Raw genomic sequence first — 27,664 nt, 5'->3', positions numbered from 1 at the left:
ATAGAAACTCCTATCTTTCTTACTGTTCCTTCCATTTATTTAAATTAGAAGAGGGGAAAATAGGATACTCCATGTGCAAAACACAAACAGGAACTTTATTCAGGAGAAAAAGAGAAATTTGATACTCTAGCTGCAATTGTTATACATATTAACACAAAAATGTCTGCATAAATATCTCCATTTCTTTATCCACTTCCAACCTTCATCATTCAGTTTTTTTGTAAGCACTTGCATAGCAGCATATCCTTAACAAGCACAACACGTTTAATCAAGTTTAACACGCGCATTGTTTTTAGAATTTCAACATTAAAAAGTAAACATGACAATTCTCCCTCATATTACATTAAAAGTTTCAAGGAATGCAAATGGGTTAATCTTAATGGTTAGAAAAAGCATGTGCCACTAGGAATAGCTGCATTTTGTTTACTTGTCTAGTTTCACTTAAAAGCTTTTCAGAGTTTTCTGCCATTAATTGTATATGTATGTAACTGACGTCCCACTTGGAATGAGAAGGGGCACTAGCTGTGCTTTCACCCCACCCCCCCTATTCCCAATATAACCTTAGGTCGAACTTGCCTGTTGAATGACAAAGAAAAATAAGATATTGAATTCTTAAATTTTATTGATTATATTTTTAATCATGTCCTTAGTTTGTATAAAAAAATGCTTAATTAAATCTCCGAAGAAGGAAGATACAAACGGAGCTGACATCAATAAAGTGAAAGAGATTTTTTTTTTGTTTTTTTTTTGGGGGGGGAGGGGGGAGGGAGGGGGCGAGGGGGGCTAATAGCGGATGAGATATATGTGCTTATTATAATAATATGGTTAAAAGTTATCTCAAAAACCCATATTGAAATTGATTGCCTTTTTGTTCTTTTTCCCACAAACTGCCATGCAATTCAAGATTCGCGTCTTCAATATAAGAACATTTCCCAGGACCCTTCTTTTCCACAGGAACATCACCATTAAAAAATTGCCAGCTAAATGAAGATTCAGAATTTGCTAAGTTGGGTTTCTCTCATTTTCCTCATCAGCCAGGGCCAATCCCATTCAACGCAAAAACATCCTATTTTAGATGACAATCTCACAATCGAAAGCTTCATCCACAAAACTCTCCAATGGAGGAAAAATACTCTTCACCAGTTAAAGTTGCAGGGGAACAGACTGGAGCTATCAACCTCCACAGTGGTAGCAGCAGTGTTGAGCTTCGTAGCTGCCTCCATATCCAGTGCGGGAGGCATTGGTGGGGGAGGGTTGTTTATTCCCATTCTCACCCTCGTGGGTTCTTTAGACCTCAAAACTGCCTCTAGTTTCTCAGCTTTCATGGTGACGGGAGGGTCAGTTGCAAATCTTATGTTTAACTTGGGTGCCCAAAGTGCGATGTTTGGGGGTAAGTCTTTGATTGACTATGATATAACACTTTTGTCGGAGCCATTCATGTTATTAGGCGTCAGTGTGGGAGTAGTTTGCAACCTTGTGTTACCAGAGTGGTTGATCACCATCATGTTTGCCGTTTTCCTCGTTTGGTCTACCATTAAGACTTGTGGAAACGGGGTCAGGCTTTGGAAAAAGGAATCGGGTCGACATTTAGGAACCTTAGATGGGTACGGAGAACTGGAAAATGGTGAAAGCGGCGAGGTTAAGAGTCTAAAAGAACCTTTGGTGGGTACGGAAGATAAAGAAAGTAGTAGCAGGTTTCCATGGAAGAAACTGATGGTCTTAATTATGGTCTGGTTTTCCTTCTTTGCCATCTATCTCCTTCGTGGGAATCGCTATGGACAGGTAACATTTTCTTGTCTAATTGTCTCATCTTTCTTTGGGATAAATTTTGCATGACTTTCCTACTGTTTTCATTTTCAAATACGTCTTGCTCTTCTAATGTCCGGATATGAAATGATTATTAAATGAAAAGAACAACAACAATCCCATTTTTCAAGAAAAAGTATTACCTGACTGTTAGGCTTATGTTAGAATATCTCACAGGATTCTGCAAATCAGCTTTATGTGTATACCTTATTATTTCCTTTGCAAAAGTTGCCTGGAAATTAAAGGACCATCTACTTTAAGGAAATTCGTATATTCTGTAATTAGCTTAGTGTAATCTAAAATGAATTTAAAATAATAGGTAGAATTGCTGATGCTCAAGGATTGATTATAGGCTAAGGTCTAGTTTCTCTTTACAGCAAACCCACTGGAAAAATAAATAAATGAATAAAAAAGGAGTGCAGAGTGAAAGCTACCTTATTTTGGATTTACCTGGAGAGTGAAAGTTATTAATAGGCATTATGCTAAGTATATATGGTCCACGTATTCGATTTGGACAGGGCACTAGCTTTGAGTTTATGTGCCCACTTTTTGTATTAATCTTAATCCTTACATAGCAACAAATTTATAAAATTAGAAGCAAAAAAAAAAAGAGAAAGAGGAGATTTTTAACTTTTATTTAAAAATTTAAAATTGCATGGAATGATGGGGATGATCTTGAATCTATGTGATCAATCATGGCATGTTCAATGTTCATAGTTATTCAAGAAACATGCAGGGTGTCATACCACTGAAGCCTTGTGGAATAGGATATTGGTCTCTCTCCTTGCTTCAAGTTCCCCTCGCCATAGCTTTTACTGCATGGATCCTTCGCAGGAAAGAGTCCATTGCAGGCCAAGGTCCAAATCAGCAGGTGCTTCACAAAATCTATTTACAAAATTAGCCAGCTACTTGAGAAATGATTAAAAGTTTTTATATTTTTTTTTCTTTTTTTGTGAAGGGGGTGGTTAACAAGCTAATTTTCCCCTTAATGGCTCTAATGGCTGGGGCCTTGGGTGGAGTTTTTGGAATCGGAGGTGGCATGCTTATAAGCCCACTTCTTCTTCAAGTTGGAGTAGACCCCGAGGTAAGTAAACCAGTTTACATATCCCTGTTTTAACCATAATAGAGTTCCATAGTTTTATCTACAGCAAAAACCAAAAAGCAATGATGTAACCATTTGCTCCAGGTGACAGCAGCTACATGTTCTTTCATGGTTTTCTTCTCATCCACGATGTCTGCATTCCAGTACTTATTGTTGGGCATGGAGCACACCGGCACTGCCCTTATATTTTCGGTTATTTGTTTCATTGCATCGCTTCTTGGGCTGGTGGTGGTGCAGAAGGCCATAGAACGGTTCGGAAGGGCATCCCTAATTGTGTTCTCAGTTGGTACAGTCATGGCTCTGAGTGCCATTTTGATGACTACCTTTGGAGCTCTTGATGTTTGGGACGACTACTCATCAGGAAATTACATGGGATTCAAACTCCCTTGTTGAAAATCAAATTTTGAAGACCTGTTTGAATAGCCAACCGCGTTTTATTTTAACTTTGTAATCGAGAGGTAGAAGATTAAAAACCTTACTGTGTTTACAAGAATCTGAGGTTTCCATTTCTCTTCATTCCATTTCCATTTAGAGATAAAAACATTTTCAAGGAATATCAAAGGGCAACTTCATCAAATGGCTGATGCTATCAAACGATTGCAGCAAAGGAATCAAATAGGTAAAAAAGCAAATAAGTTGGTTTCACTTGACTACACGTACAAGTTACACAAAACTGCTTTAACTGCAATGTAATCAATGCTTTCCAACTTTTAGGGATACAAAAGTTAGAATATCCGAGCAATCAATGTAGTTTCAAGCATTGCTTTCAGTTCTCACTTCACATACTCTTTCAAAAGGGAGTAAAACAGTAAACAATGCAGATCAAAAAGATCAACACCCAATGAGATGACAGATACAATTATGAACAATGGTTGTTTCTGCTAAGGAAAGCAACCTCAAAATAACAGGCTGCCAGCTTATGCAACAGGAGGGCGGAGCATATGATCCTGTGATGTATCGACAGCAGCAGGAGGCAAGAACTGCCACATGGAAACTCCGGGATAGCCAACGAAAGGCACCAGTTTCCCACCAACAACTTGGCTTGGGGTAGAAAATGGAGTAGGAATAGCAGGAGCCTGAGGTACGAATCCTGGTTGAGAACCTAATGCCTTTACTTGCCGCTCGAGATTATCTTTCTCGGTCTTTAGCCTCTGCTTCTCATCACGAAGTTCGTTCTTTTCAGCCTACAAATAGAACTAAGCCCATCATATACAAGAAGAAATGGATACTCAAGCCACCTGGAAATTTTAAGCAATACTGATGCATCTAATAAAATTTTTAACATGCAACACTTGTACATGTATACCGCCAAATATAACATAGAATAAATGAACATCAAAATCCAAGCTCACCTTAAGCTCATTAATCTTCTCCTGCAGACTCTCATTTGACTCCCTCAGTTTCTGGGCCTCATCCCGTAATTGAGTAACCATCCGAGCAGCGTCAACTAATATTACAGCCTTGTCCACTTTGGAAGACCTTCCAGGCTCTAGAATAGAACCCAATTCTAGGAACCTTGAGACATTGACATACAAATATCAGAGGAAGCAAATTGGGTTGAAGGGAGAGAAATAGGGACAACAATACATGCCTGTCATTTAGCTTATCCCTTCGCATCTTTTCTCTGCAAGCTTTGGACCCAGATGCACTGGATGATCCAGACCTCATCCTGAGACAGAATAGGGAAGGGATTACTAAAGCAAACCAGACATGAAACCAAGCACAATTGCAATATACAATAACAAAAGCAAAATAAAGTAGTTGCATACCTTTTTCGGGAGCCTGTTTCATTAAGACTGTCTGAATTCCCAAACGATTCAGTGAATTCAACACTGCAGAAGCATGAAGAAAGGTCAATGAGCAGGTTTCAAGAACAGTGAGAAAATTAACATAGCCTAACTTGAAGGAGAAACTGGGGGCCTTGGTAGCTTGCCAACCACTTAGTCCATTGCTAAACATAATGGTAAAATATAAGGCTAAACAAATAACAAACTGGAAACAGAACTACAAAAGTTGAAAAAAAAAATCATTGCTTTGAGAACTATAATGTTAGAAAAATCCTTCCTTGGAACTTTTGCCCACTTGAAAGTTGAGCTAATCTAACATGAGGTTTACAACCAGTAATGAATTCCATGTCATTTTAAAGTTCATAAGCAATGAAGAAAAAGGGAGAAAAGAGGAACCTGAGAGGAGCAGAGCAAGTAAGGGAGGGAGATGACCAGATTGGGGCTGAAGGGTCAAGTGAGGGAAGATCACCACCAGGGACAGGAATGTCTTCTAACAAACCATAATCATCAAAAATCCAAGCATTGGGATTGTCAGAGGAGACCAGGTCCTCCGCACCCGGTTGCCGCCGGGATATCATTTTTCCCGGCGAGGATTCAGTTATGCCAGACAGCGGAAGATGTTTGATGCAGAAAGTGAAGAAAACAAAACAAAAGAGAACAGAGAGATAGATTGGAGATATGGAACGAGTGAATTTGGTTGATTTGGGGGAATCTGTGAGGGAAGAATGTGATGGTGAGGAAAGGTGGGGAATATTTTCTTTGGATTTGGACTCGGGAACCGAAAGAGAAAAATCATTTGAGAGAAAGTCCACTCCTTTTCACCTTTTCCCAAAGTTGTTTCTTTTTAATGTCACTTGCACTCCACCACTGCCAGAACCAAAGTCACCACACCACGGCCCCATCCTTCGGTTTCGCCTACGCAAGAGTGTGTTGCTTTCATTTTATAATATTGTTCCCACATTTGAAAATGTTTTAATTCTTTTTTTTAACTATTTTAAAATATTTTAATTACATTTTAAAATTATCTAAATTATATTTTATGAAGTTATTTTTTATTAAAATTATTTATTTAACTATTAAATGAGAAATTAAATTGACATTTATAAAATCTTGATGTTAAAATTTTTGAAACATTTTACAAAAAAATTACTGTTCAATATTTCGTTTTCAGTTTTAATTTATTTTAGTTTTAACTTCTAAATTTTTTTTCGATTATTTTTTATTTTTAGTTTTAATTTTTCTTTAAGGTTTTCATTTTAAATTGTACTGACATGTTATTAACATTTAAATTAACAGTTTTAATAATAATAATAATAATAATAATAACCTAATTAATATAAATGTAATAAAAATATTTTAAAATTTCAAGATTAATTTAAAATAAAATTCATAAATTGGGAATATTTAGTGTAATTAACTTCACAAATAAACAACGGTCCTTTCCGGAATTGGGCTTTTATGTTTAATTCTTTTTCGTGAATGCTGGGCTTCATTCACTAGAAAAAAAAATCAGAGCATCATTAATTTTAAGTTTAACCCCTTTCACTTTCATCACTCTATAAAAACAAAACAAGAAATTCGATATCTTCATGCTTTATACAACAAATATGGTCAAGTGAATCGGGTTCTAGAGTGTCATCTTATCGATCACATTTCAGAATCACACTTATAAGAACGCGAACACCTTTATTTACACGTTCAAACATGTCTAGACATCACAAGCATCCATACTATGCGACATATACACGATTGGATTGCATAAAGGCATCAGTCCTTTTCCTTATCTCTTCTGGGTTTGCTCCCACCAACTTCTCTACTACAGTCCCTCCTTTCATCAGTAAAAATGTTGGCATTGCCTTCACCTCCATCCTCGTTGCTACCTCCTACAATAATCAACTCATATATATAGATATCATTGCTAAACCGCTTGACCTAACCAGAAACCTAATCTGGAATTAAAAAATAGAGCACAATGTGAACGCATAATACCTAATAATACCAAAAGAATTCATCCTTATCACAAAAGGAATGATACTTATCCTCCAATCCACAAGTTGTGATGATCCAACTTACAAGCCAAACCACGGGCGTAGTTAGAGGGGCGGGCCCCTCAATTTTTTAAGATCTATTTGGGATTTGGTCCTAATATTTTTTAAAATTTTAAATTATCTTTGTATAATGAGTTGAAAATAATGTAAAATTGTTTTAGGTCCTCTAATTTTCTTTTCAATTTAGTCCTAATAAAATTTGTGTGGATTACAAACAGCTCTATCTCCATTGTGATCAGTAGGTGTGAAGTCTAAATTTAAATGCCAAATTGCCAACCTATTATTTTAAAACTAAAATCTGAACAAAATATCAACAGATCATACAGTTCTTACCTTAACATCATCAACATCAACGGTGAGAAACAGGGCATCTTGAAAAGCTGAGGCCAGTTCTTCAAAATAGGGGTTCATGGTCACTGAAGGAATACACCATGAAGCAGTAAAGTGTACAACAATCTACAACAAATCCAGAAGAAAAAGAACTGAAATTAAAAAATAAACCATAACAAAATTCCTTGGTTGAGATCAACAGACTGACCATTTATGATAAAGACATGAACCGTGGAATGTGGATATGGAACTTTTATAAGACAAAGCAAAGGGGACAGATGGGATTGTTGTAAGGAACAATGATGGAGGACAAGGACCAAAGCTAAACTATTACCACTAGAAAGAAAATAGACATGGAGGTGACTGATTGAATAGCTTACTGGGCAGCCTTGATTTGTAGCTTGGTTAAAATAGAAGTCCCAGGATTCAACAGAGTCAATCTTCACAACTCTGGACTTGTTGTGCTGCTCTGGAGCCTCCATGTTTTTCTCCTTCCTGCTCTTTCACCTCCCTAGGCGATTCTCCTTGATGCTTTGGTTGTTGGCTTTGCTTGTTTGAACAAGAGAAAAGTCTTTTTAGACTACGACAATACATTTAAAGTTAGGCCCACATTATTTTGATAGAAATTGTAAGATGAACCTTGTAGGAAAAGACAAAAGGAACCCTCTGAAATTACCATGGGCGTTCTCCTGATAAACCCCCTGTTTTTTCCTCCCTTGATAATTTCAACTTGTAAACACTGTAGATTTCATTATATACTTTTGTCATATTAGCTACCATTCATATTCTGTATATAATATTAATACGTTTATCTTTTCTATTGGAGATACTTGAAGGTTCTAGACGTCTAGAACTACAATGTCCATCACAAATAAAATATCTCCCCAGTTTGTTACTTTCCCATTAGAAGAAAAGAAAATATGAAGTTTTTCTTCTTTTTTTTTGGCCATGAAATTCGTTTCAGTTTTGTCAAAACCTTATTTTAGCATGTTTACAGAAAGGTGTCTTTCAGTGTTCTAAAATCCCAATCTGCTTATATACTTGACGAAATATCGAATTAGAACTTGAAGAACAGTAAGAAAGCAAAAGCCTAAAACTGAACTCTGATAAAACATAGAATTCCTTTGTTTCTGTATTCATCAAATGAACTTTATATCATACAACTATGAAAGAGTTACTTTTGTGCCAGTCAAATAAAATGCACCTTTTTTTTTTCCTATCAGAAGAAGCATAAATCTAAGAACACAAATGATTAGTAGTAGTAGCTCAAGCAGAAACCCTACAGTGATACAAAAATTCAACGCAAAACACTTGAATTACAAAATATAGTTACGACTACAGTTATAAAAGAATGTGATAATAATCATAACTTCATTTCAGCCGCAGCTCAACCGAGAATCAGCTGCTCGCAATGTCAACTGACGGCGGGGAACTCCGATTTCACATGCATTCACTCTAGCAGCAAAACGGAGGGAGCACAGAGACTCACCCACCGAAGAAGGATCCGGTGATACATTCACAAACATTAGGGTTTTTGAATCTCCACCAAGACAAGGCTGTAATTGGGGATGGAAATACAGTCATTCATTGATAATTATGACATACAACAGCAAAATCAATGCTATCATACATTTAGGCCCCCATGTAATGTATTAAAAGAAGGTATGTTTGTCAAAGTGATACTACATTCAGAAGGAGGAACCGTTACGGTAATGTGAACTCAAATATGATATCAGCAAACAGAGTTAGCATCAACAAGAGAAGGTATAAAAGATTACAAGTTCTTTAAGAGCACTTTACCTGGAGAAGATATGTCAGCTTGGAATTCCTAAAAGGCACATGATCCTCCTTTTTGGCCAACGCAAATATGACATCACTCAAACTCGATAAGCTCTTGTTAATGGCCTAGTTTTATTGAAAGCCGTCAGCGTAATAACATTAAAGAACAATTTATGAAAAGGAAAAATCAAGTAGTATGTAAACACCTGAGTCTCCTTCAACCTATCTCCAGCTGCACCACTCTTTGACAATCGTTCACTTCCTGCAAGATCAATGAGATTTAAGACACCCTGTACTTGTTGCTCAGTACCCTTACAGAACCAAAGGAAAGAAATGTCAGTAAACATAAGAAACAGGGTTATCAAGAGATTCAACATAAAGAAAGCACTCAAAGGAAGTATATTTACCTCGTTTATACCCGATATCCTTAATGTAAAAACCATGTGACTTCTAGACGATTGTTCATTCATTTGCGTCCTGCCCACAGACCTGGAAAACAGAAAAATAGAACCCCCTTGAATATCCAAATATACCGTAACATGGTCATTAAGAAGAAACTCATGAGGCATTATATATCAGAGAAACTTTTGTTATTTTTTTTTTTTAGTTCTTGTGCTACCTACACTAGAAACTAACCGCCTCATCATTCATAAACATTTCATAGTTTGTAATGATTAGTAATTTTAAAGAACCAAGTCTTTCCATAAAAAGTCATTCACTTGGTAAATTTCTGGAACAATTTTAATTCCAACTTAACACTGTAGAAACTTACTCAAACTAAGCTAGATGCATAATGCAAGACAAATCAGTTCAACATTGGAAAAAAAATCATCAAGATTGTAAACAATTTTACCTGCTTTGAGCAGCCTGCCTTAAAAGAGAGGAAATCTCTGTTATGGTACTAACATCGACAATGGTCAGATCACTGACATGTGTATTACCATTTGCATCATGTTTAATTGTATACTGCTTTCCAGAAACTGCACTTTCTGCGCGTGTTGGATCTGAACCAATAGATCGATTGGTTGATAACAAATCACGAATGGTCTCGTTGTATATTTCCAACATTGAAGCCTAAAATTTTATAAAGGGATGATTAAAACCATGATTAACCAATGTAATAGGTGGAAACCAGAATCAAATTAAATTACCTGCATTTTGTATTTCCATCCTTGTGCCTGCAGTGACTGGCTACTTTGGAATATCTGCTCCAACGAACGAGGTATCAACCCTTTTTGCTCTTGGGCTTCTGGCCTTCCCATCATAGTATAAGTCTTACCTGATCCTGTCTGTCCATAGGCAAATATACAAACCTGGAAAACAAAACAAACCACCAACGGCCTGTGAATGCATATTTCCTCTGTATCTAGGGGCAAATAATGTAGATCAAATAGCAACCATAGACAATTGCTAGTGATTTTATTACTCAAATATCAGAATAGACATTCAAGATTTAGCTTCGAAGAAGACAAGTATGTGCAAAAGGAATTACCTACCTTTAAATGTAAATCTTAGTTTTGGAAAGAAAGAAAAAGAAAAAACAATCCTTCCCACCACTCACAAAAACACAAGTATAAACAATAAAGTAGCTAAATCACCTTGTATCCATCAAGGGCACTCTGTACCAACTGGGATATCTCCACAAAAACATCTTGCTGTGAAGCTTCAGGATTGAAAACCTTGTCAAATGTGAAAGGATACTTTTGCCCTGTTAACAATGAGATAAATTTTATTAAGGTTGTTGCTTTTGACATGAACAGAAATTGAATAGCAATGAAAGAACAGAAAATTCATACCATTTTGTATCAAGTCAATTCCACGGCCAAGAGATTCTGTTGATGTAGGATAAGAGACGACTGCACCTTCTGCTGCACCATCATCCGGGAATAGAGGACGTACCCGACAAAATACACGAATATTCCCTTTCAGTTCCTGCAATTATAGGTAAGTTAGTATCATCACATAATTACAAGCAAAAAAGGGAGGGTAATCGATCTTGTAGTACCAAAATAGTATTGTGCAGCTTTTTCCTCAAATTCTCTCCTTCAATCAGTTTATGTTCCATATCTGCCAATCGATCTTGTAGTTCTTGTATGGTTCTTTTTTGTTCTAAATATTCCACCCTTGTTTCTGAAGCTGATAAATCAGCCATCTGGAGAAAGGAAAAGCAAGAAAAAGCTATGACATCAGGAGACAGATTGATGATTTTTTTGCAGAAGAAGATAAAGAAAATAAAGTCTCGATTTTAAGCAGTGCAATTGTTACCTTTAGTTTCTCGTTTGCAGCTGCAAGCTGAAGTTCCAGTATTCTTAGTTGCTCCCTTTGAGAAGAGCATGTTTTCTGCAAAAGGTAAAAAGCAATGTAGGAAAGCTGGCCCAAATGGATTTTACTATTTGGTATTAAGAAAGTCAACCAACCTCCAAGGATTTTGATTTCATAGTCAAGTTATCTAATTCTGCAAATGATCTTCCAGTAGTTTCCTTGAACTTCACTATTTCGGCAGATAAGGCTTGAACTTTTGACACTTGGTGTTCACGATCATCCCTCACTTGTTGTAGCTCCCCTCGTAGACATTTGACTTCATTAACTAATGTTTCCTTTTGATTAACAGCATCATCTTGTGAAGCCTGAAAACAATAACAACCAAAGGATAATACTGGTTGCCTCCATGCAAACCTAAGTGCTATAGAATAAAATGAACAGTTGGCATGTATGAGGACATGTATATGACAAACCAGCTACTATAAAAACCGAATGTTACATCACTAGGTTGACAAATAAAACAGAAAGTTGCACAAAAGACCTGAAAATGCTTTTTCCAGTTCAGAATTAGTCATCATGAAAATCTAACTTAACCAAACAATGGCAACATGAAGGGAAGCAAAAGAAACAACTGAATAAGCTAAGAAAAATTATACAGCAGGCTGAATCAAAAACCATACTCTTGACAAAGTTAATTGCTCTTGCAATGAACTACAGTGGCCCCTTAGAGAGCTAAGATTCTCCACTGTTGTCAATTTCTCCTTTTCTACACGTTTGAGCGACTCACGGACTGTTTCAAGGTCAGTGATTAATTTGGAATTGTACTGTTGAAGACTCAGGATGTACTCTTGTAATCGCTTGTGTGTATTGTCAAGTGATGCAGCCTGCAAAATACAACAAAAGTCAGCCTGCAAGTAGACACTAATTTAATAATAGCATCAAATTCAATATGTATATTACCCTACCCTCTCATTGGCAGCTGCTATATCCTGCTGAGCTTTCTGAAGATCTTCTGTCAAAGAAGCAACTGACTTTTCAGCTGTAACCCTAGCTTCAATTTCACTTTTATGGCGGTTAATAGCATCCTAGTTATTAAAACCAAACACATATATAAAAGAACCGTTAAAGAAGAGCATCCATGCACAATAGAATTTTAAGATTGATATCATACCAGCTTTTCAGACACTTCCTTCGAAAGCTTCTCCTGTAAGGACGCATTACTGTCCCTTAACTCAGAAATAACCGCATTCAATTCTTCCTCCATGTTTTTCTTCTCTAACTCTGCAGAATCAAATTTTAATTAACATAAATCAAGCAGTAGTGCAAATTAATGTTTAGGAAGAAGTAAAATTACCTGTATCAAGGCATTTTTTCTCAGCAGACTCTAATGAATTCTTAAGCTTCTCTTTATCAAGTACATGATTCTCATCACATTGTTGAAACCATTTCACACAAAGCTTAAGCCTTTTATTATGTTCAGCCGCGTGCTCATATTTAGCCTACAACAAAAATAAATAAATAAATAAATGACAAAATTAAAATCTACAGAAGGACAACAAAACTAATTATAATAATAGCTTACCTTCAGATCAAACTTCTTAGCTTTCGGCCTCTCATTCAAAATCGCTTCCACTTCTTCTTTAGTGAATTCATGACATTCCTCAGCGTTCCCGACCTCGGCGTTAGCAGCGGTTGTGGTGTCTTGGAGATTGTTAACAGCTGAAAAAGCTCGTCGGGTTCGCCCTGTTGCTGTGGGTCCCACTCCTCTTCCTACTGCTCCAAGCCTTCTCCGTTTGTCTAACGGATTTTCATCTCCAATTTCCTTCCTCTGAAATTAATAATAAGAATAGTAAAAATTAAAACAAACAGATTGAAACATTAAAATAATAATAAAACTAAAACAAATTGAAAAACCGCTTACGGTGGAGGGGCTGCGAGGCGGCCGGTTCTGGTTGCGGGAAGCCATATTTGTAACTCAGTCAAAAACTCAGTTGAAGCTATTGGTTAGAGTCGTTTAATTTATCCTAGTGTTGTATGGGCCGTTGATCTCAGAGAAAAGGGACTTGAAGACTGTAATTTCGATTTGATTCTCTTGAAGAATTTGGATTTGGGGAAACAAATTAGAACGTTAGGGTTTGGAGAGCGAAAGAGAGAGCGTTGTGAGCCTTTGGGAGTGGATTTTTTGAATTGATTTGAAATTAGATCTGGCGCCCTCTCCTACGCAATGAAAAATAAAAAATTACTAACGCTAACGTCTTTCGGAGCTGTACCCATTTGGGTCGGGTAGCTTAGCCCATTAATATTGATCCTCTTGACCCAGGTGCGGACTCAAACATTGGGCCTCTGATAATGAGTCAACAACTGCTGACGTAAGCATCAAACTCCATGCAGAGCCGACGATCCAAAATACAAGCATGTCAACGTTACACTGAAATCTAACATGTTGAATGTCAAAATCATCGACCACCACGTGTCTAAGAACAATTGGTTAAGGCCATATCCGTGTTATCCAAAGTAGAAAATGGCAGATAAGGTGCATGCCCAAAAGGCCAAAACCAATCTACATCACTGAAAAAAATAAAAATTGGATCAAACCTGAATAACACCGTTAAAAAACAAAATTATTTCACATTTCCCGACATAGTAAGTCAGATTGTTGTGAAGATGGCTCAAGCAATGGCATCCATGGCAGGCTTACGTGGCTCCTCGCAGACTGTCCTCGAAGGCAGCCTCCGAGTCAGTGGCCAAAACCGTGTGAACACTGGTAGCAGCAAAAGACTGGGTGTGGCTACGCCTGGTTTCACCGTCAGAGCCCAACAGGCACCTACCGAGCCTGACACAGGACGCAGAGCCGTGCTGGGTCTTGTTGCTGCTGGTTTGGCCACAGGGTCCTTTGTTCAAGCTGTGCTTGCCGATGCAAGAAGCATCAAGGTCGGCCCGCCTCCCCCACCCTCCGGTGGATTGCGTAAGTCGTCGATTTATCTTTTGTTTTCCACCTTGCATTTAGTTCTGTTTGGAGGGGAATTTCGTTAAATTTGTGTCTGTTGGCCATGGTCCACAAAGAAAATGAAAACTTGAAATTGTAGGTTGAAAATGGAATTGTTACATATTTGACAAAAATGGGGGCATTTTGGCAGCTGGAACTCTGAATTCAGATGAGCCAAGAGACCTTGATCTGCCATACAAAAATAGGTTCTACCTCCAACCACTTACTCCAGAGCAGGCAGCTCAAAGGGCAAAAGAATCAGCCAAAGACATTCTTGGTGTCAAGAGTTTGATTGACAAAAAGGCTTGGCCCTATGTCCAGAATGATCTCCGTCTTAAGGCTGAGTATCTCCGCTATGACCTAAACACCGTCATTTCCTCAAAGCCCAAAGAAGAAAAGAAGTCTCTCAAAGTACTCACTAAAAAGCTCTTTGACACCATTGACGAAGTAAGTTTTGAAATTTGCTTTTCGTTTTTGCCATATAGTTTACATCAAACTAATGCCCTATAGATAGTGTTAAGAAATGGCTTAAAATTGGTAGTGGATTGTTGTTGTTGGTAGTGGGTTGTTGGTGGTAGTGGATTAGTGGATGGTTGTTGGTGTCCATTTTCAACCACAAATCTTTGCCAAAGTTTTGGACAATTATGTCCTTGAACTCTCTTATAAATAGAGAGGTTCATTAGCCATATTCATCATCCCAAACCAAGAGAGAGCAAAGCTTGTTCTTTGAAAGCTAGGATTTTAGCTTTCGGGTTTTCTATAGGGGTTGAGAGTTGTGAGGTTCTCGGGTTGTGTCTTGAGTGTAAAACACTTGTAATCTTCATCTTGTTATAGTGAAATTTCTTTTCGCCTCTGCCCGTGGACGTAGGCATTAAAGCCGAACCACGTAAATCCTTGTGTTCACTTTATTTTTCGTTCCGGTCAATTTACTTGTAGTCATATCGGAGTTCTCGAATCGATCCTTTCCGCAACAAATTGGTATCAGAGCGTAGTTGAAGGAGTGATAATATTTTCTGAATTGCCCTGTGACTGCAGCTTTGTCTGATCTTTCACATCAGGAAGAAAATATTATCATTCATTCAAAGGTTCCAAATTATGGCTACAAGTGTTTCATCGACTAAGTATGATGTCGAGAAATTTACCGGGAAAAATAGTTTCAGTTTATGGCGCATCAAGATGCGGGCAGTGCTGGTTCAACAAGGATTGCTAAAAGCATTGTCTGGTAAAGATAAATTACCAAGCACGCTTTCGGAAGAGCAAAAGGATGACATGCTAGAAAGAGCACATAGTGCTATTCTGCTATGTCTAGGAGATGAAGTGCTACGAGAAGTAGCGGATGAGAAAACCGCGTCCGGTTTGTGGCTCCGGTTAGAGAGCAAGTACATGACGAAGTCATTGACGAACCGGCTCTACCTCAAGCAAAGACTCTATGCCCTGAAGATGGAGGAAGGTACACCTGTTTCCCAGCACCTGGATAAATTCAATTCCATTATCATGGATTTGAATAATATCGATAACAAAATCGATGATGAGGACCAAGCAATAATTGTTTTGTGTTCTTTGCCTCCCTCGTATGAGAATTTTGTTGATACAATGATGTACGGTCGTGATGACCTGACTCTAGAGGAGGTGAAAAATGCCTTAAGTTCCAGTGAGTTGAGGAAGAAAATCACTGGTAAGGTGGTCGAAAACAATGAAGGCGAAGGCTTGGTTGCTCGAGGAAGATCCAAGGCAAAGGGTGGAAGTTCAAGTAAAAGCCATCCTAGATCGCAGTCCAAGAAGAGAATACAGTGCTACTACTGTAAGAAGTACGGGCACATGAAGGTAGATTGTCCGAAAAGGAAGGAGAAATCAGAATCACAGGAGCAACAAAATGATCGTGCGAATGTAGCTGATGCAGATTCTTCAAGTGATGCCGAGATCGTTCTTGCAGTATCCGACTCTTACGCTGGTGGGAGATGGATTCTTGATACGGGAGCTACATTTCATATAAGTACTTCGAAAGATGCATTCTCAACATACGAGAAGCATTCTGGTTCAGTACTAATGGGAAATGACCACGCATGTCAAGTCATGGGGATTGGCACAGTTCGTATAAAGATGTTTGACGGTATTGTTAGAACTCTAACTGATGTTCGGCACATTCCAGAAATGAAGAAAAATTTGATCTCTTTGAGTACGTTGGACAAGAAAGGCTTTCGGTACTCTGCTGAAGGTGGAGTTCTCAAGGTATTCTCGGGTGCTTTGACTGTGATACGTGGTAATTTGGAGCGGGGCCTTTACTTCCTCGATGGTTCCTCGGTTACAGGTGTTGCGGGAATGTCATCATCAGATGATCTAGATTCTGACACCACGAAGTTATGGCATATGCGGCTCGGGCATATGAGCGAGAGAGGCTTATCGGTGCTAAGCAAACGAGGATTATTGTCTGGGCAGTGTACAGGAAAGTTGAATTTCTGTGAGCACTGCGTCTTCGGTAAGCAGACTCGGGTAAAGTTCAGCACTGGGATTCACAAGACAAAAGGCACAGTGGATTACTTCCATTCTGACCTTTGGGGGCCTTCTCCGACAATTTCTAAAGGTGGTTACAGATATCTGCTTACCTTTATCGATGATTACTCGAGAAAGGTTTGGGTGTATTTTCTGAAGAGCAAGTATGAGGTTCTCATCAACTTCAAGCAATTTAAAGCTTTGATCGAAAATCAAACAGGAAAGAAGATCAAGCGATTCCGGACGGATAATGGCTTGGAGTTTTGCTCAGGTGAATTCAATGAGTTCTGCAAAAATGAAGGAATAGTGAGACACCGCACTGTTCGTCGAACACCACAACAAAATGGAGTTGCAGAACGCATGAATAGAACTCTCTTGGAGCGAGCTCGTTGCATGCGATCAAATGCTGGGCTCGGTGAAGAATTTTGGGCTGAAGCTGTTAATACTGCTTGTTATTTGGTTAACAGATCTCCGTCAACAGCTATTGAGCTGAAGACTCCTGAGGAAGTATGGTCTGGTTCTCCTGCTGATTACTCTGGTTTAAGAGTGTTTGGCTGCCCTGCGTATGCTCATGTAAATGAGGGAAAACTCAAACCGAGGGCGAAGAAATGCATATTTCTTGGATACGGCCAAGGGGTGAAAGGATACAGGTTGTGGTGTCCTGATCCGGTTTCGTCCAAGTTCATCATCAGCAGAGATGTGACTTTTGATGAGTCATCCATGCTTCGATCCACCACAAATTCCCGGGAAAAGGAGGAGTCAGATAGAATGGGAGATCACGGTGTTGAGAAGCAGGTGGAGTGTCAGGTGGACGCTCCAATTCCTACGGAAGGTACTTCAGTCCAGGATGATCAAGTTGAGGTGCAAGATTCCGATGAAGATGAGTCACCTCAAGAAAAACCATATAGCATTGCCACTGGAAGAACGAAGAGACAAATCAAACCAAATCCGCGTTACGCTAATCTGGTGTCTTTCGCGCTCAGTGTGGCGGAGTCCATTGGTATAGAACCTTCCAGTTATAATGAGGCTGTCACGTGTGATGAGTCGGCACAGTGGGCAATTGCTATGAGTGAGGAGATAGAATCTCTTCACAAGAACCATACTTGGGAGTTGGTTAAGCCGCCAAGTAACCAGAAGATAGTTGGTTGCAAATGGGTCTTCAAGAAAAAGGAAGGCATCCTAGGGGTTGAAGCAACTAGATTCAAGGCACGATTGGTTGCTAAAGGCTTCACTCAGAAAGAGGGGATTGACTACAATGAAGTTTTCTCCCCAGTCGTAAAGCATTCTTCCATTCGTGTATTACTTGCCATGGTGGCCAAGTCTGATCTAGAACTTGAGCAGCTTGACGTAAAAACGGCGTTCTTGCATGGTGAGCTCGAGGAAACAATCTACATGCGTCAACCAGAGGGTTTTACAGTTCCTGGTAAAGAAGACCATGTCTGTCTATTAAAGAAGTCTTTATATGGATTGAAACAATCCCCAAGGCAGTGGTACAAGCGGTTTGATAGCTTCATGATTCAGCATGGTTACACAAGATGTGACTATGATGCTTGTGTCTATCATCGGAAGCTCTCAGATGGTTCGCACATTTATTTGTTGCTGTATGTTGATGACATGTTAATTGCTTCCAAAAACATGTCGGAAATCAACAAGTTAAAGTCGCAGTTGAGTGGTGAGTTCGAGATGAAGGATCTGGGTGCTGCCAAGAAAATTTTGGGCATGGATATTCACAGAGATCGCAAGGCGGGCAAGCTTCGTGTGTCGCAGAAGAACTACATTGAAAAGGTTCTTCAACGCTTCGGCATGGATAAAGCGAAAACTGTGAGTACTCCGTTGGCACCACATTTCAAACTCTCTGCAGAGTTGTCACCACAATCTGATGAAGAAAAGCAGCAAATGTCTCACATTCCATACTCGAGTGCAGTTGGAAGCGTGATGTATGCAATGGTTTGCACTCGTCCAGACATTTCACATGCAGTTAGTGTGGTCAGCAGATACATGAGTTGTCCTGGCAAGGAACACTGGCAGGCCGTGAAATGGATTCTCAGGTACTTGAGAGGTTCTGCAGATTTATGCTTGGTATATGATCAGAGTGACTGCACTAGCAGTGTCACGGGCTATGTGGACTCTGATTATGCTGGAGATCTGGACAAAAGAAGATCTCTGACGGGTTATGTTTTCACTTATTCTGGAGGAGCCATTAGTTGGAAAGCTGTGTTACAGTCTACCGTAGCCTTATCTACGACTGAGGCGGAATATATGGCGTTAGCAGAAGCAGTGAAAGAAGCATTGTGGATGAAAGGTCTAGTAAGCAGTTTGGGTTTACAACAGGATTTCACTGTTGTATTTTGCGATAGCCAGAGTGCCATACATCTGACTAAAAATCAGATGTTTCATGAACGGACCAAACACATTGATGTCAGATATCATTTTGTTCGGGAACATGTTACGCAAGGTGACATTGTTATCAGCAAGGTTGCTACCGAGAAGAATCCTGCAGATATGTTAACTAAGGTGATCCCTGCATATAAGTTCAAGCATTGCTTGGACTTGATAGGTATTCGGGATTGATTAGCGCCAGAGAGGCGTTTGGAAGAGGTGATCCAGTTCGAGGAATTCACTATGATGTTCAGCTTGGTAAATTTCAAGCCAAGGTGGAGATTTGTTAAGAAATGGCTTAAAATTGGTAGTGGATTGTTGTTGTTGGTAGTGGGTTGTTGGTGGTAGTGGATTAGTGGATGGTTGTTGGTGTCCATTTTCAACCACAAATCTTTGCCAAAGTTTTGGACAATTATGTCCTTGAACTCTCTTATAAATAGAGAGGTTCATTAGCCATATTCATCATCCCAAACCAAGAGAGAGCAAAGCTTGTTCTTTGAAAGCTAGGATTTTAGCTTTCGGGTTTTCTATAGGGGTTGAGAGTTGTGAGGTTCTCGGGTTGTGTCTTGAGTGTAAAACACTTGTAATCTTCATCTTGTTATAGTGAAATTTCTTTTCGCCTCTGCCCGTGGACGTAGGCATTAAAGCCGAACCACGTAAATCCTTGTGTTCACTTTATTTTTCGTTCCGGTCAATTTACTTGTAGTCATATCGGAGTTCTCGAATCGATCCTTTCCGCAACAGATAGTGTCAACGACTGGAGATTAAATGCTGAGATACCTCGTATTTTCCATTCTGATGAACTGTCCAATCAAGTTCACCTTGTCAGTTCTGATGTGGATGTTCTTTTGTTTCTTCAAGCTTGACCATGCAGCCAAGATCAAGAGCACCCCTGAAGCAGAAAAGTATTATGCTGAGACCGCATCTACTCTAAACGATGTTATTTCCAAGCTTGGCTAAGATGAATTGTTGTATTTTGGATGTAAGCATAAAGCACTGTTCATAGTTTGTACATGTCTATGCTTTCCAAAGGGAAGCTTTATCAATAAGACCATATCAAAGCCTTTATGCATCAGAAACCATGAACATTGCATCTCCATTCACGTATTTACCTGTGACCAAGCCGAGTTGGTCCGTTGCTAGGCTTGACCTCAGGTCAAATCAAAAGTTCGATGCACAAAGTTTAGCTCGATTCGGTTCATACTCAAACTTGGTTTTTAATTTACTCTGCTATTGAACTAAGGTTTTCATACTAGTATTTTCATCTTTTACTTGAAATTTTATCTCCTAATTTTCAAGTACTCTGGCATTATTGTTCATTCTTTCGTCTTGAAGCTTTAAATGTCCAAAAATACGGAAGAAGAAAATACAATTAAACAGGGCAAAACAGTATGGATTTCACACTTAATAGTTGTATTGATTTATTATTAGATAACAGATAATAACGAAAATTAATAATTGGAATATGATCATGTTCTGTTAGCATGTTGAAGTGTGAAAACTACGACTTCAATTCATTTGGATTGTAGCATAAAAACGTACTTAAACATGTTTCCAGCAGGTAGAGTGATAATCATCTTTCTAAACTTACAAAACATTAATATTTGTTCTGATTGATTTCTCTGTTCTGGACGTGACAGCAATTCATGCCCCCGCATGCTACGCTTGGCACGTAAGAACAAAAGCCTTACATCAAGTCATAGAGACTTTGGTGTCATCCGATATTAATGGAGATGATCAAGTATCTAACATCAGCCAACAAAGCCAAGGTTGCTGTGACAAAATTGTTATATGTTGACTTCATAAATCAAGGTTAAAGCCCTATGCAACTCTTCTCTTCAAAATTTTCCAAAAAACATTCATATATATATATAATACTGATCGGCAGTCAAGTTTAAATCCTGTGAGTTAAACTGTGAAGACTAGACAGGGGAGTTAAGGCAAATGTTTCTTTACATGTTTCAAGGAAATCAGTATGCTATAAAATCTCTGAAATGTCTGATATTACTAATAATGGATTCGGATCTCTAATAATTAGTGATTCATTAATTGGGAGTGTTTTTTTTTTTTTAAAAAGAAAATCAGAGGAGAAGAAAAAGAAACGGCCAGGCAACTTATTGATTGCATATATTTGGCAAGTACTTATTAGGAATCTTCTTAACTTATTGCCAAGATTAGCTTTGTTTCCCATTTTTCTCTGTCTGAAACCTTGCCTAGATTTTGTAATGTGTATGGCTGGTCCAAGCAAGGAAATAATTGCCAAACACAGAGAATAGTGCACAAAAACAGAAACAATATGCGCAAACTAAATATAGCTTTCCGTGATGGTATGTATGCTTGTCTTGTTTAATTCTAATGGCGCAATCATAGGGTTTGAAAGGTGAGACTTTTAAGAGTTGTGGAGATTGGAGACATAGAAAAAACATACTGGTAGAGAAGAGAAAAAGGGGTTCAAAGCAAGGGAGAATAAGATGTCTTCAGCTTGGTTAACTAGTCTCAAGAGATCAGTCAACTGTAAACCAAAGTTGCCCGATGTGAAGGAACCCGCAGCCAACGACAGCACTGAGAAAAACAGCCCATGTTTATGTAGTTCAGGGTGTTCAAGATCCTTATCTAACTTGAGAGATGTCATTCATGGAAGCAAGAGACAGGCAGACAAGGCACCACGAATTGGCAGCCCGACGTCTATAGCGAGCAGTGAGATTATCAATCAGATAACCCATCAAGCCGTTTTCACCGACTCCAAATGTGTTCTCGAGATCAAGACTGAGTGCTCAGGTAATGATGATGGCAAGGGGGGTTCAACTTTTGTGGGAACCCTTAGGCCTGGCACACCTGGTCCTGGAGACCGTTTTATGGAACCGGCCTACAATAGCAGAAGGTCGAGGAAGATCATTGCGGGTCCTTCACTCATGAGAAGTAGCTGTGGCATCTCTTCTTCCAAGCCTAGAAGATCCCTTGATTTTGAGTCCCAACGTTATGTTTGCCAGAAATGTGGTGAAAATTTTAAAAAGTTGGAAGCCATAGAATCACATCATCTCTCCACGCATGCTGGTAAAGTTCACTACTCATGTATGAACATTTATATGTATTTTTCATCTGTCAATTAGGATGACAATTTTAGTTTTACATGCTGTGATTTATTGGTTCTTTTAAAATTATGTTGTTCTGGTTATCGAGAAACTTGAAAGTCATCTCATATGTGCAGTCACGGCACTTTCTGAAGGAGACTCCTCCAAGAAAATAGTGGAATTAATTTGCCAAACAAGTTTTTTGGAGCCTGAAAATAAATTTGGTGAAATTGAAAGGATACTGAAGATTCACAACATGCAAAGAACTCTTGTGCAATTTGAAGATTACAGAGAAATGGTAAAGCTCAAGGCAAATAAACTATCCAAGAAACATCCACGTTGCCTAGCTGATGGGAATGAGCTTTTGAGGTTCTATGGCTCAACTGTTGCATGCTCTCTTGGCATGGAAAACACTTCAAGCCTCTGCACATTGGAGCAATGCGAAGTGTGTCAAATTCTAAGACAAGGGTTTTTCAGCAAGAGGGAAGCCAACGGATGCTGGGGTGTTTTTACTTCTTCCACAAGTAAAAGGGCTATGGAGAGTGTTGAACTTGATAAAGAAAAGCATTCCCTAAGAAAAGCTCTGGTTGTGTGCAGGGTAATTGCAGGGAGGGTTGTTAAAGGTTTAGAGAAAATGCGGGAAATGGAAGGTCAATCAAGCTTCGATTCAGTGGCTGGAAAAGCTGATTGCCATTCAGATATTGAGGAACTCTATTCACTAAGCCCTAGAGCTCTCCTCCCATGTTTTATATTAATCATCTGCAAAAATTGATTGACCACTCAAATTTTGACTTTGAGAGGAACATGTTGTACTCATCAAACATGTTATCTATTTTCACTGGATCCTATTTCCTTTCTCAACCTTCTAGGTGGCTATTAATTCTTGTCGTTATTATCTAGAATAAATACTAAAAAGGTAACATATTTTGTTTCTCTCAAAGTAATTTATTTCAAATAAAGGACAACCGCTACATTAATTATTTTTTATTAAAGATATTGTCTTATTTCGTATTTATACTTTTATAAAATGTTCAAATGGTATTTATATTATGAAAATATTCAATGTAATATGTGAACTATCAATGTGTTTAATCATAGTAGTTAATGTTAAGATTGTTAATGAATTGTTAAACTAACAATGAGTAGAACTCTTTTTTCTAAATCATCAATTCCACATAAATAATGTGCTATTATGTGAAAAACTAAATAAAATAAAAAGTAAATAATTAAACATATAATTAATAAAAAGAAGTAAATATTAAACTTACTAAGTACACTTACTTTCTTGGATAAAACAAAATATTATTTAAAAACCAATTAAATAAAAAAAACTCTTTATAGAAGATAACCACTTACATAAATAAAGAAGATGACGTTTATTTAAAGGAATAAAATGATGTTTTTACTTATGTAAGTTTAGTGTTTACTTATTTTTTATTAATCATATGTTTAATTATTTGTTTTATAAATTTAATTTGCTTTTTTTGTTTACTGTACTTAGTTTTCACATATTCTTGTATTATCCATGTAGACTTGAAATAGCACAAAACATACCAATTCAACTTTTTCAATTGTAAACCACTCATCTAATAAAACTAGCCATTCAAAAATCAACTCATCTATGCTAATCTATGTGCAATCATGTTATTTTAAGTGTCATGTATACCTCAACCACAATTGCCAAAACATACTATTTCAACTAGGCATTAACATTATCAAAATCATGCCTTAAACTACGTTTAATGTTCAAAACTAACGTATATAAAATACCTATATACACGCCACAATTTCAGACTTAAAACAATTAAAAAGCTACTAATTAAAAATGAGATAGTGTAAGCTTTTAGGCGATTCTCTTGATATGTTCTGTAAAGTGACAATTACAAGGAAAGAAAAACAACAAAACATGCATATGAATACTTAGTAAGTTCCTATCAAATTTTCTTAACTTACCTTAACAATTCAACAAGCTAAACATTTAAACAAGTTGGCAATCAATAAGGAATTCTTTGGCATACGTTGGAATGACTAATGCATAAAATCATATACAAATCCATTTTGCATTTTAAGCTCAATAGATAAGAAATCATATACCGTAATTTCATTTGAAAACACATACCACAATTCCATTTGAAATCATACCTCATTCAAACTATATTCAATCCATTTCAACCTTTCCACTTTCATTAGGTAAAAGTTTCACTCGAAAGAACTATAGCAAATCAAATTCAGATACACGGGACTATTTTGCTTACACAAGCTGACAATGATCAAGGTTGTTCACACAAGTTGACATTTTTAAGAATTTGCTCACATAAGTTGACATCATATCGAGGTTAACAGTCCAAGCTAAACCAACGAAACTTATAAATCGAGAATCCACAACAAATTTCAGATTTCGTATCATCATGTAAATCCCTGATTAATTTCGTATTCAACCTTAATGGCATGTCAGAAATATCAAAGTCTTTTACTAAGTTCACACGAGCATCGTTATCGTAATTGTATCATTTCAAATCCTATATTAGTATACTTGTTTCACACAAATCCTATAAACATTCCATATCCATTTTAGTACCTTGTACTATTCATCATAATCATTAAACTTTTGCTTTACAATTTAGTCCAACTAATGCCAATTTGGCATAATTCACAAATTTCATAACAATTTAAACTTATAAATAAAATAAACATAATTAATAAAAACAAAATAATAAGTTCCATATGAACTTACCTAGAAAATAGCAAACAAGCAAATCTTTAAGGACTATTCGGCAATTTTTACTTTTTCTCGATTATCTTCGATTTGATTCAATTACCACGTCCTCCTGCATTAGCAATAATGCTTATGTCAATCGAGCTAAGACTCAATCAATTATTTTTCTTTAATTTTTTAACTTATATACTTTGTTTAACTTAATAAATCAGATTAATTTAATTAAACATTAATTGATTAAGTCTTAAGCATGATTAACCAAAGTTAGTAGAATTAATACCATCCGCCACCTTTTGAATTAAAAATGATCTAATTACCATTTTGATCCCTTAGCTATTTAAAAATCTATAACGATTGAATTTTTACAATTCAGTCATTGTAACCCATTTAAGCAATTAATAGGTAAAATTAAAGGACGAAACTTTAATATATTTCTATATTAACCTCATAAATATTAATATTTAATATTTACGGACTTGAACTACAAAAATGGAGTTTTGAAATCGTCATTTCTGATACCACTGCAAATCAAGCTATTACAGATTATTTATTGGCATAATGAAAATTTAGTCCCTATTGTTTATTGTTTTTGTCATTGTGGTCCTAATTTTTTACATCACTTTGATTCTTAACTTTTAAAATTTAGTCAAATTTTTCTTTATACAAAAAGTTAGTTGAACTGTTAAAAATTTGATGGCAATGGCATGATAACCCACGTGATAGTTTTTGTTTACTTCATAAAAATTTAATAAATATGTATAAAATAATAAGAATTTTAAAAAATGAAGTACATATAAACTACCACACAAGCTACCACGTCAACGCCATTAAAATGTTAACAATTCTATCAACTTTTCATTTTAGGTTAAAGATCAAAATGATAAAAAAAATAGTAGCAAAGTGACGAAAGAACTAAATATTAATAGCTAAATTTATGATGATTCCTTATTTATTTCTTAATTATCTTGTTATTCTCTCTAGATTTCTTTGCAATGCTTTGATTTGAGCCAAACAGCTTGGAGGATTGTCGGCGCAAATAAAGTCAATCTGGCCGTCAAGAAAGGTTGCCTTTTGTGTAATTCCCATTGATGGTTTCATTTCCAGGAAAATGCAAGGAAAAATAAGAACCGCAGTTCAATTCGTGCCCTATCTTGTATTTTTTTTTTAAATTTTGTACAAATGAAGGAAACATTTTTATCTAGAAGCTAATCGAGCCCACTTATTAATGCTATTAGACCAGAACAATGCTTCTATATATATTAATGGTACGGCATTGTAGATAAATTTAATATCCTCTGATAAAGGTTGAATCCTCCAATTGAAGTGCTCTGATTCTGACTCAAGGACTTTGTGCAGAAACTTTGATTTATGAAAGTAGATAACTATCTTCAAGCCTCTCCTCTAGCTTCCAACATAGCTTCCCTAACGATGAATAAAGAAGCTTGTTTAACATCATTTACTTTCAAACTGCTGCAAAAAGTTTATATCTTCCTTCCATCCTTGTAAAAAAAATGAGCAAGTAGTAAACTACCTAACCAGGGAAGAAAGGTAGATGGAGGTGAAGGAGTGTGTTTTTAGGTGGCCATTCACTCAACTACCCCCCCCCCGGGGTATTTGCATTTTCAGGTTGCAGCCGATGGTGCCCAACATTAAATCTTCACCTGATTGCAACTTCAATACTACTCTATTTCCTATTATGAATGTTGGGAGAAGTAAAAAAAAAAAAATCTTATTTATAAAATTTTAATAGATAAAAACTAAATTTTTATGTTAAAAAATTTAAATTAAATATTAATTCTTTAGAGGGGCCAAAAAGGAATATTTTCATTTTATTAGAGGCTAAAAATTTTAATTTTCGGAGAACCTAAGAAACAATTATCCCATTTGTTCAAAGGGAGGAAAGCCTCTATCTACCTAACAAGCAACTGTCCTCGTACTTTATAAAATTAAATTGTTGTTGCAAAACTATCAGTTCCCTTCCCTTTCTTCCATAATTGTAATAATTTAGCCTACAGTTACTGGATTAACCTTATTAATACAAACTTCAATTGGAGGCTTATCTGCCTTTCCAAATCACTTTAGAACTGAAGAGGTCGAAGAGAGGAAGAATCATTCAGGTTAAGATTCAATTTTTTAACATTAATTATGAGATGAATATTAAATTTAGAATTTTTTGGTTTAAAAATTGCTGGTTCTCTTTTCGATTATTACATGCGCAGTTGAAACTTTATGTAATAAATTTATAAAAATTAATATAAAAAAATTAAATATGACTTTAATTAAAAAATGATAAAGTTAAGATAAATGCTCGCATGTTTTAAATTTAAATCTTATGCTATTAAAATATTTCTAGATTTTATAAAAATATAATAAAAATAAAAATATCTTCAAATAATAATTTATTTTATAAAACTAATAAACTGACAATTTAAAAATGAGTTGAGAATCAAATATAATTTTTACATCAAAAGTTATAAGACTTTTGTGTCGTTGGTATGCATAAGGTCGCGTGCTCACCTAAATATCTAATCTAGTCTAGCTTGGACCGAGAGATCAGCGTTATTAAAGCAGTAGCTCATTCCACAAGTGTTCTTCGTCGGAGTCGGAGAGCAGTCCCTAGGAACAATTAAAAAGAACCGAAAAAAAAACACAGATTAAGACAGAAGCATGGCCAGCCAGCTCGTAGGAACAAAGAGAGCTTGTGTCGTGGGTGCAGCGGATTCGTTGCCTCATTGCTGGTCAAGTTGTTGCTCGAGAAGGGTTACGCCGTTAACACTACAGTCAGGGACCCTGGTTAGATCTTCTTTGTCTTTTGTGTTTACTTTTTATGGAATTGTCTGTTCTCATTTTGCTTGCTTACTAGGAGAAATGTTGATCCGTCCTCTTACAAGGGAAACTTCAGTAGCAG

The 27,664-nt window shown here is 37.0% G+C and overlaps 6 protein-coding genes across 10 annotated transcripts; 3 read left to right on the top strand and 3 right to left on the bottom strand.

The window, feature by feature from the left end:
* Positions 1–787: 787 nt before the first annotated feature.
* Positions 788–3,424, top strand: LOC107958245 (sulfite exporter TauE/SafE family protein 5). The gene is made up of 4 exons (XM_016893946.2): positions 788–1,782; positions 2,543–2,677; positions 2,765–2,890; positions 2,993–3,424. Exons 1-4 carry the CDS (start codon positions 985–987, stop codon positions 3,299–3,301), a joined length of 1,368 nt encoding a protein of 455 aa, XP_016749435.1. The 5' UTR covers positions 788–984; the 3' UTR covers positions 3,302–3,424.
* Positions 3,425–3,528: 104 nt separating this feature from the next.
* On the bottom strand, positions 3,529–5,621 carry LOC107958246 (transcription factor ILR3). Of its 2 annotated transcripts, XM_016893947.2 has the most exons (5): positions 5,092–5,621; positions 4,678–4,740; positions 4,500–4,577; positions 4,261–4,423; positions 3,529–4,092 (listed from the first exon to the last, which is right to left on the bottom strand). In XM_016893947.2, the coding sequence occupies exons 1-5, from the start codon at positions 5,271–5,273 to the stop codon at positions 3,826–3,828; spliced, it is 753 nt and encodes a 250-aa protein (XP_016749436.1). In that variant the 5' UTR covers positions 5,274–5,621; the 3' UTR covers positions 3,529–3,825. The 2 variants fall into 2 exon arrangements, with proteins under 2 accessions (XP_016749436.1, XP_040969582.1); XM_041113648.1 differs by lacking the exon at positions 4,500–4,577 and having other exon boundaries at positions 5,092–5,607.
* Positions 5,622–6,254: 633 nt separating this feature from the next.
* LOC107958244 (thioredoxin-like protein CXXS1) lies at positions 6,255–7,836 on the bottom strand. 2 transcript variants are annotated; one of them, XM_041113650.1, is made up of 4 exons: positions 7,750–7,836; positions 7,454–7,653; positions 7,077–7,199; positions 6,255–6,578 (listed from the first exon to the last, which is right to left on the bottom strand). In XM_041113650.1, exons 2-4 carry the CDS (start codon positions 7,553–7,555, stop codon positions 6,426–6,428), a joined length of 378 nt encoding a protein of 125 aa, XP_040969584.1. In that variant the 5' UTR covers positions 7,556–7,653; positions 7,750–7,836; the 3' UTR covers positions 6,255–6,425. The 2 variants fall into 2 exon arrangements, with proteins under 2 accessions (XP_040969584.1, XP_016749434.1); XM_016893945.2 differs by lacking the exon at positions 7,750–7,836 and having other exon boundaries at positions 7,454–7,664.
* A 346-nt stretch (positions 7,837–8,182) lies between these two features.
* On the bottom strand, positions 8,183–13,377 carry LOC107958242 (kinesin-like protein KIN-14C). 2 transcript variants are annotated; one of them, XM_016893943.2, is made up of 17 exons: positions 13,036–13,377; positions 12,697–12,942; positions 12,469–12,613; positions 12,286–12,395; positions 12,080–12,199; positions 11,795–11,998; positions 11,270–11,479; positions 11,118–11,192; positions 10,858–11,004; positions 10,649–10,784; positions 10,451–10,560; positions 10,004–10,165; positions 9,706–9,926; positions 9,260–9,341; positions 9,059–9,163; positions 8,874–8,978; positions 8,183–8,629 (listed from the first exon to the last, which is right to left on the bottom strand). In XM_016893943.2, exons 1-17 carry the CDS (start codon positions 13,078–13,080, stop codon positions 8,450–8,452), a joined length of 2,403 nt encoding a protein of 800 aa, XP_016749432.1. In that variant the 5' UTR covers positions 13,081–13,377; the 3' UTR covers positions 8,183–8,449. The 2 variants fall into 2 exon arrangements, with proteins under 2 accessions (XP_016749432.1, XP_040969579.1); XM_041113645.1 differs by lacking the exon at positions 8,183–8,629 and having other exon boundaries at positions 8,870–8,978; positions 9,059–9,114.
* A 289-nt stretch (positions 13,378–13,666) lies between these two features.
* On the top strand, positions 13,667–20,048 carry LOC107958243 (oxygen-evolving enhancer protein 3, chloroplastic). Its single transcript, XM_041113649.1, has 3 exons — positions 13,667–14,079; positions 14,252–14,547; positions 19,831–20,048. The coding sequence occupies exons 1-3, from the start codon at positions 13,779–13,781 to the stop codon at positions 19,927–19,929; spliced, it is 696 nt and encodes a 231-aa protein (XP_040969583.1). The 5' UTR covers positions 13,667–13,778; the 3' UTR covers positions 19,930–20,048.
* Positions 20,049–20,146: 98 nt separating this feature from the next.
* On the top strand, positions 20,147–22,901 carry LOC107938217 (uncharacterized). Of its 2 annotated transcripts, XM_041113646.1 has the most exons (3): positions 20,147–20,781; positions 21,340–22,023; positions 22,178–22,901. In XM_041113646.1, the coding sequence occupies exons 2-3, from the start codon at positions 21,441–21,443 to the stop codon at positions 22,810–22,812; spliced, it is 1,218 nt and encodes a 405-aa protein (XP_040969580.1). In that variant the 5' UTR covers positions 20,147–20,781; positions 21,340–21,440; the 3' UTR covers positions 22,813–22,901. The 2 variants fall into 2 exon arrangements, with proteins under 2 accessions (XP_040969580.1, XP_016726797.1); XM_016871308.2 differs by having other exon boundaries at positions 20,147–22,023.
* Positions 22,902–27,664: the final 4,763 nt, after the last annotated feature.

This window comes from Gossypium hirsutum, chromosome A05, assembly GCF_007990345.1.
Source record: "Gossypium hirsutum isolate 1008001.06 chromosome A05, Gossypium_hirsutum_v2.1, whole genome shotgun sequence".
In the NCBI taxonomy this organism is placed as follows: Eukaryota; Viridiplantae; Streptophyta; class Magnoliopsida; order Malvales; family Malvaceae; genus Gossypium; species Gossypium hirsutum.
This window is presented reverse-complemented; position numbering and strand designations above follow the sequence as displayed.

What these genes read in the sequence shown, in the direction of transcription:
- LOC107938217 (XM_041113646.1), top strand. Translation starts at nt 21,441, where the DNA reads ATGTCTTCAGCTTGGTTAACTAGTCTCAAGAGATCAGTCAACTGTAAA. An exon ending in TCATCTCTCCACGCATGCTG is followed by an intron (nt 22,024 to 22,177) that starts GTAAAGTTCACT and finishes TCATATGTGCAG; the next exon opens with TCACGGCACTTTCTGAAGGA.
- LOC107958246 (XM_016893947.2), bottom strand. Translation starts at nt 5,273, where the DNA reads ATGATATCCCGGCGGCAACCGGGTGCGGAGGACCTGGTCTCCTCTGAC. An exon ending in ACTTGCTCTGCTCCTCTCAG is followed by an intron (nt 4,741 to 5,091) that starts GTTCCTCTTTTC and finishes ATGCTTCTGCAG; the next exon opens with TGTTGAATTCACTGAATCGT. An exon ending in AGGGATAAGCTAAATGACAG is followed by an intron (nt 4,424 to 4,499) that starts GCATGTATTGTT and finishes CAATGTCTCAAG; the next exon opens with GTTCCTAGAATTGGGTTCTA.
- LOC107958242 (XM_016893943.2), bottom strand. Translation starts at nt 13,080, where the DNA reads ATGGCTTCCCGCAACCAGAACCGGCCGCCTCGCAGCCCCTCCACC. An exon ending in TAGCAGCTGCCAATGAGAGG is followed by an intron (nt 11,999 to 12,079) that starts GTAGGGTAATAT and finishes TGTATTTTGCAG; the next exon opens with GCTGCATCACTTGACAATAC. An exon ending in AATTGACTTGATACAAAATG is followed by an intron (nt 10,561 to 10,648) that starts GTATGAATTTTC and finishes CATTGTTAACAG; the next exon opens with GGCAAAAGTATCCTTTCACA.
- LOC107958244 (XM_041113650.1), bottom strand. Translation starts at nt 7,555, where the DNA reads ATGGAGGCTCCAGAGCAGCACAACAAGTCCAGAGTTGTGAAGATTGAC. An exon ending in CTACAAATCAAGGCTGCCCA is followed by an intron (nt 7,200 to 7,453) that starts GTAAGCTATTCA and finishes GATTTGTTGTAG; the next exon opens with ATTGTTGTACACTTTACTGC. An exon ending in TTGATGTTGATGATGTTAAG is followed by an intron (nt 6,579 to 7,076) that starts GTAAGAACTGTA and finishes TGATTATTGTAG; the next exon opens with GAGGTAGCAACGAGGATGGA.
- LOC107958243 (XM_041113649.1), top strand. Translation starts at nt 13,779, where the DNA reads ATGGCTCAAGCAATGGCATCCATGGCAGGCTTACGTGGCTCCTCGCAG. An exon ending in CCCACCCTCCGGTGGATTGC is followed by an intron (nt 14,080 to 14,251) that starts GTAAGTCGTCGA and finishes GCATTTTGGCAG; the next exon opens with CTGGAACTCTGAATTCAGAT. An exon ending in TCTTTGACACCATTGACGAA is followed by an intron (nt 14,548 to 19,830) that starts GTAAGTTTTGAA and finishes TGTTTCTTCAAG; the next exon opens with CTTGACCATGCAGCCAAGAT.
- LOC107958245 (XM_016893946.2), top strand. Translation starts at nt 985, where the DNA reads ATGAAGATTCAGAATTTGCTAAGTTGGGTTTCTCTCATTTTCCTCATC. An exon ending in GTGGGAATCGCTATGGACAG is followed by an intron (nt 1,783 to 2,542) that starts GTAACATTTTCT and finishes AGAAACATGCAG; the next exon opens with GGTGTCATACCACTGAAGCC. An exon ending in AAGTTGGAGTAGACCCCGAG is followed by an intron (nt 2,891 to 2,992) that starts GTAAGTAAACCA and finishes CATTTGCTCCAG; the next exon opens with GTGACAGCAGCTACATGTTC.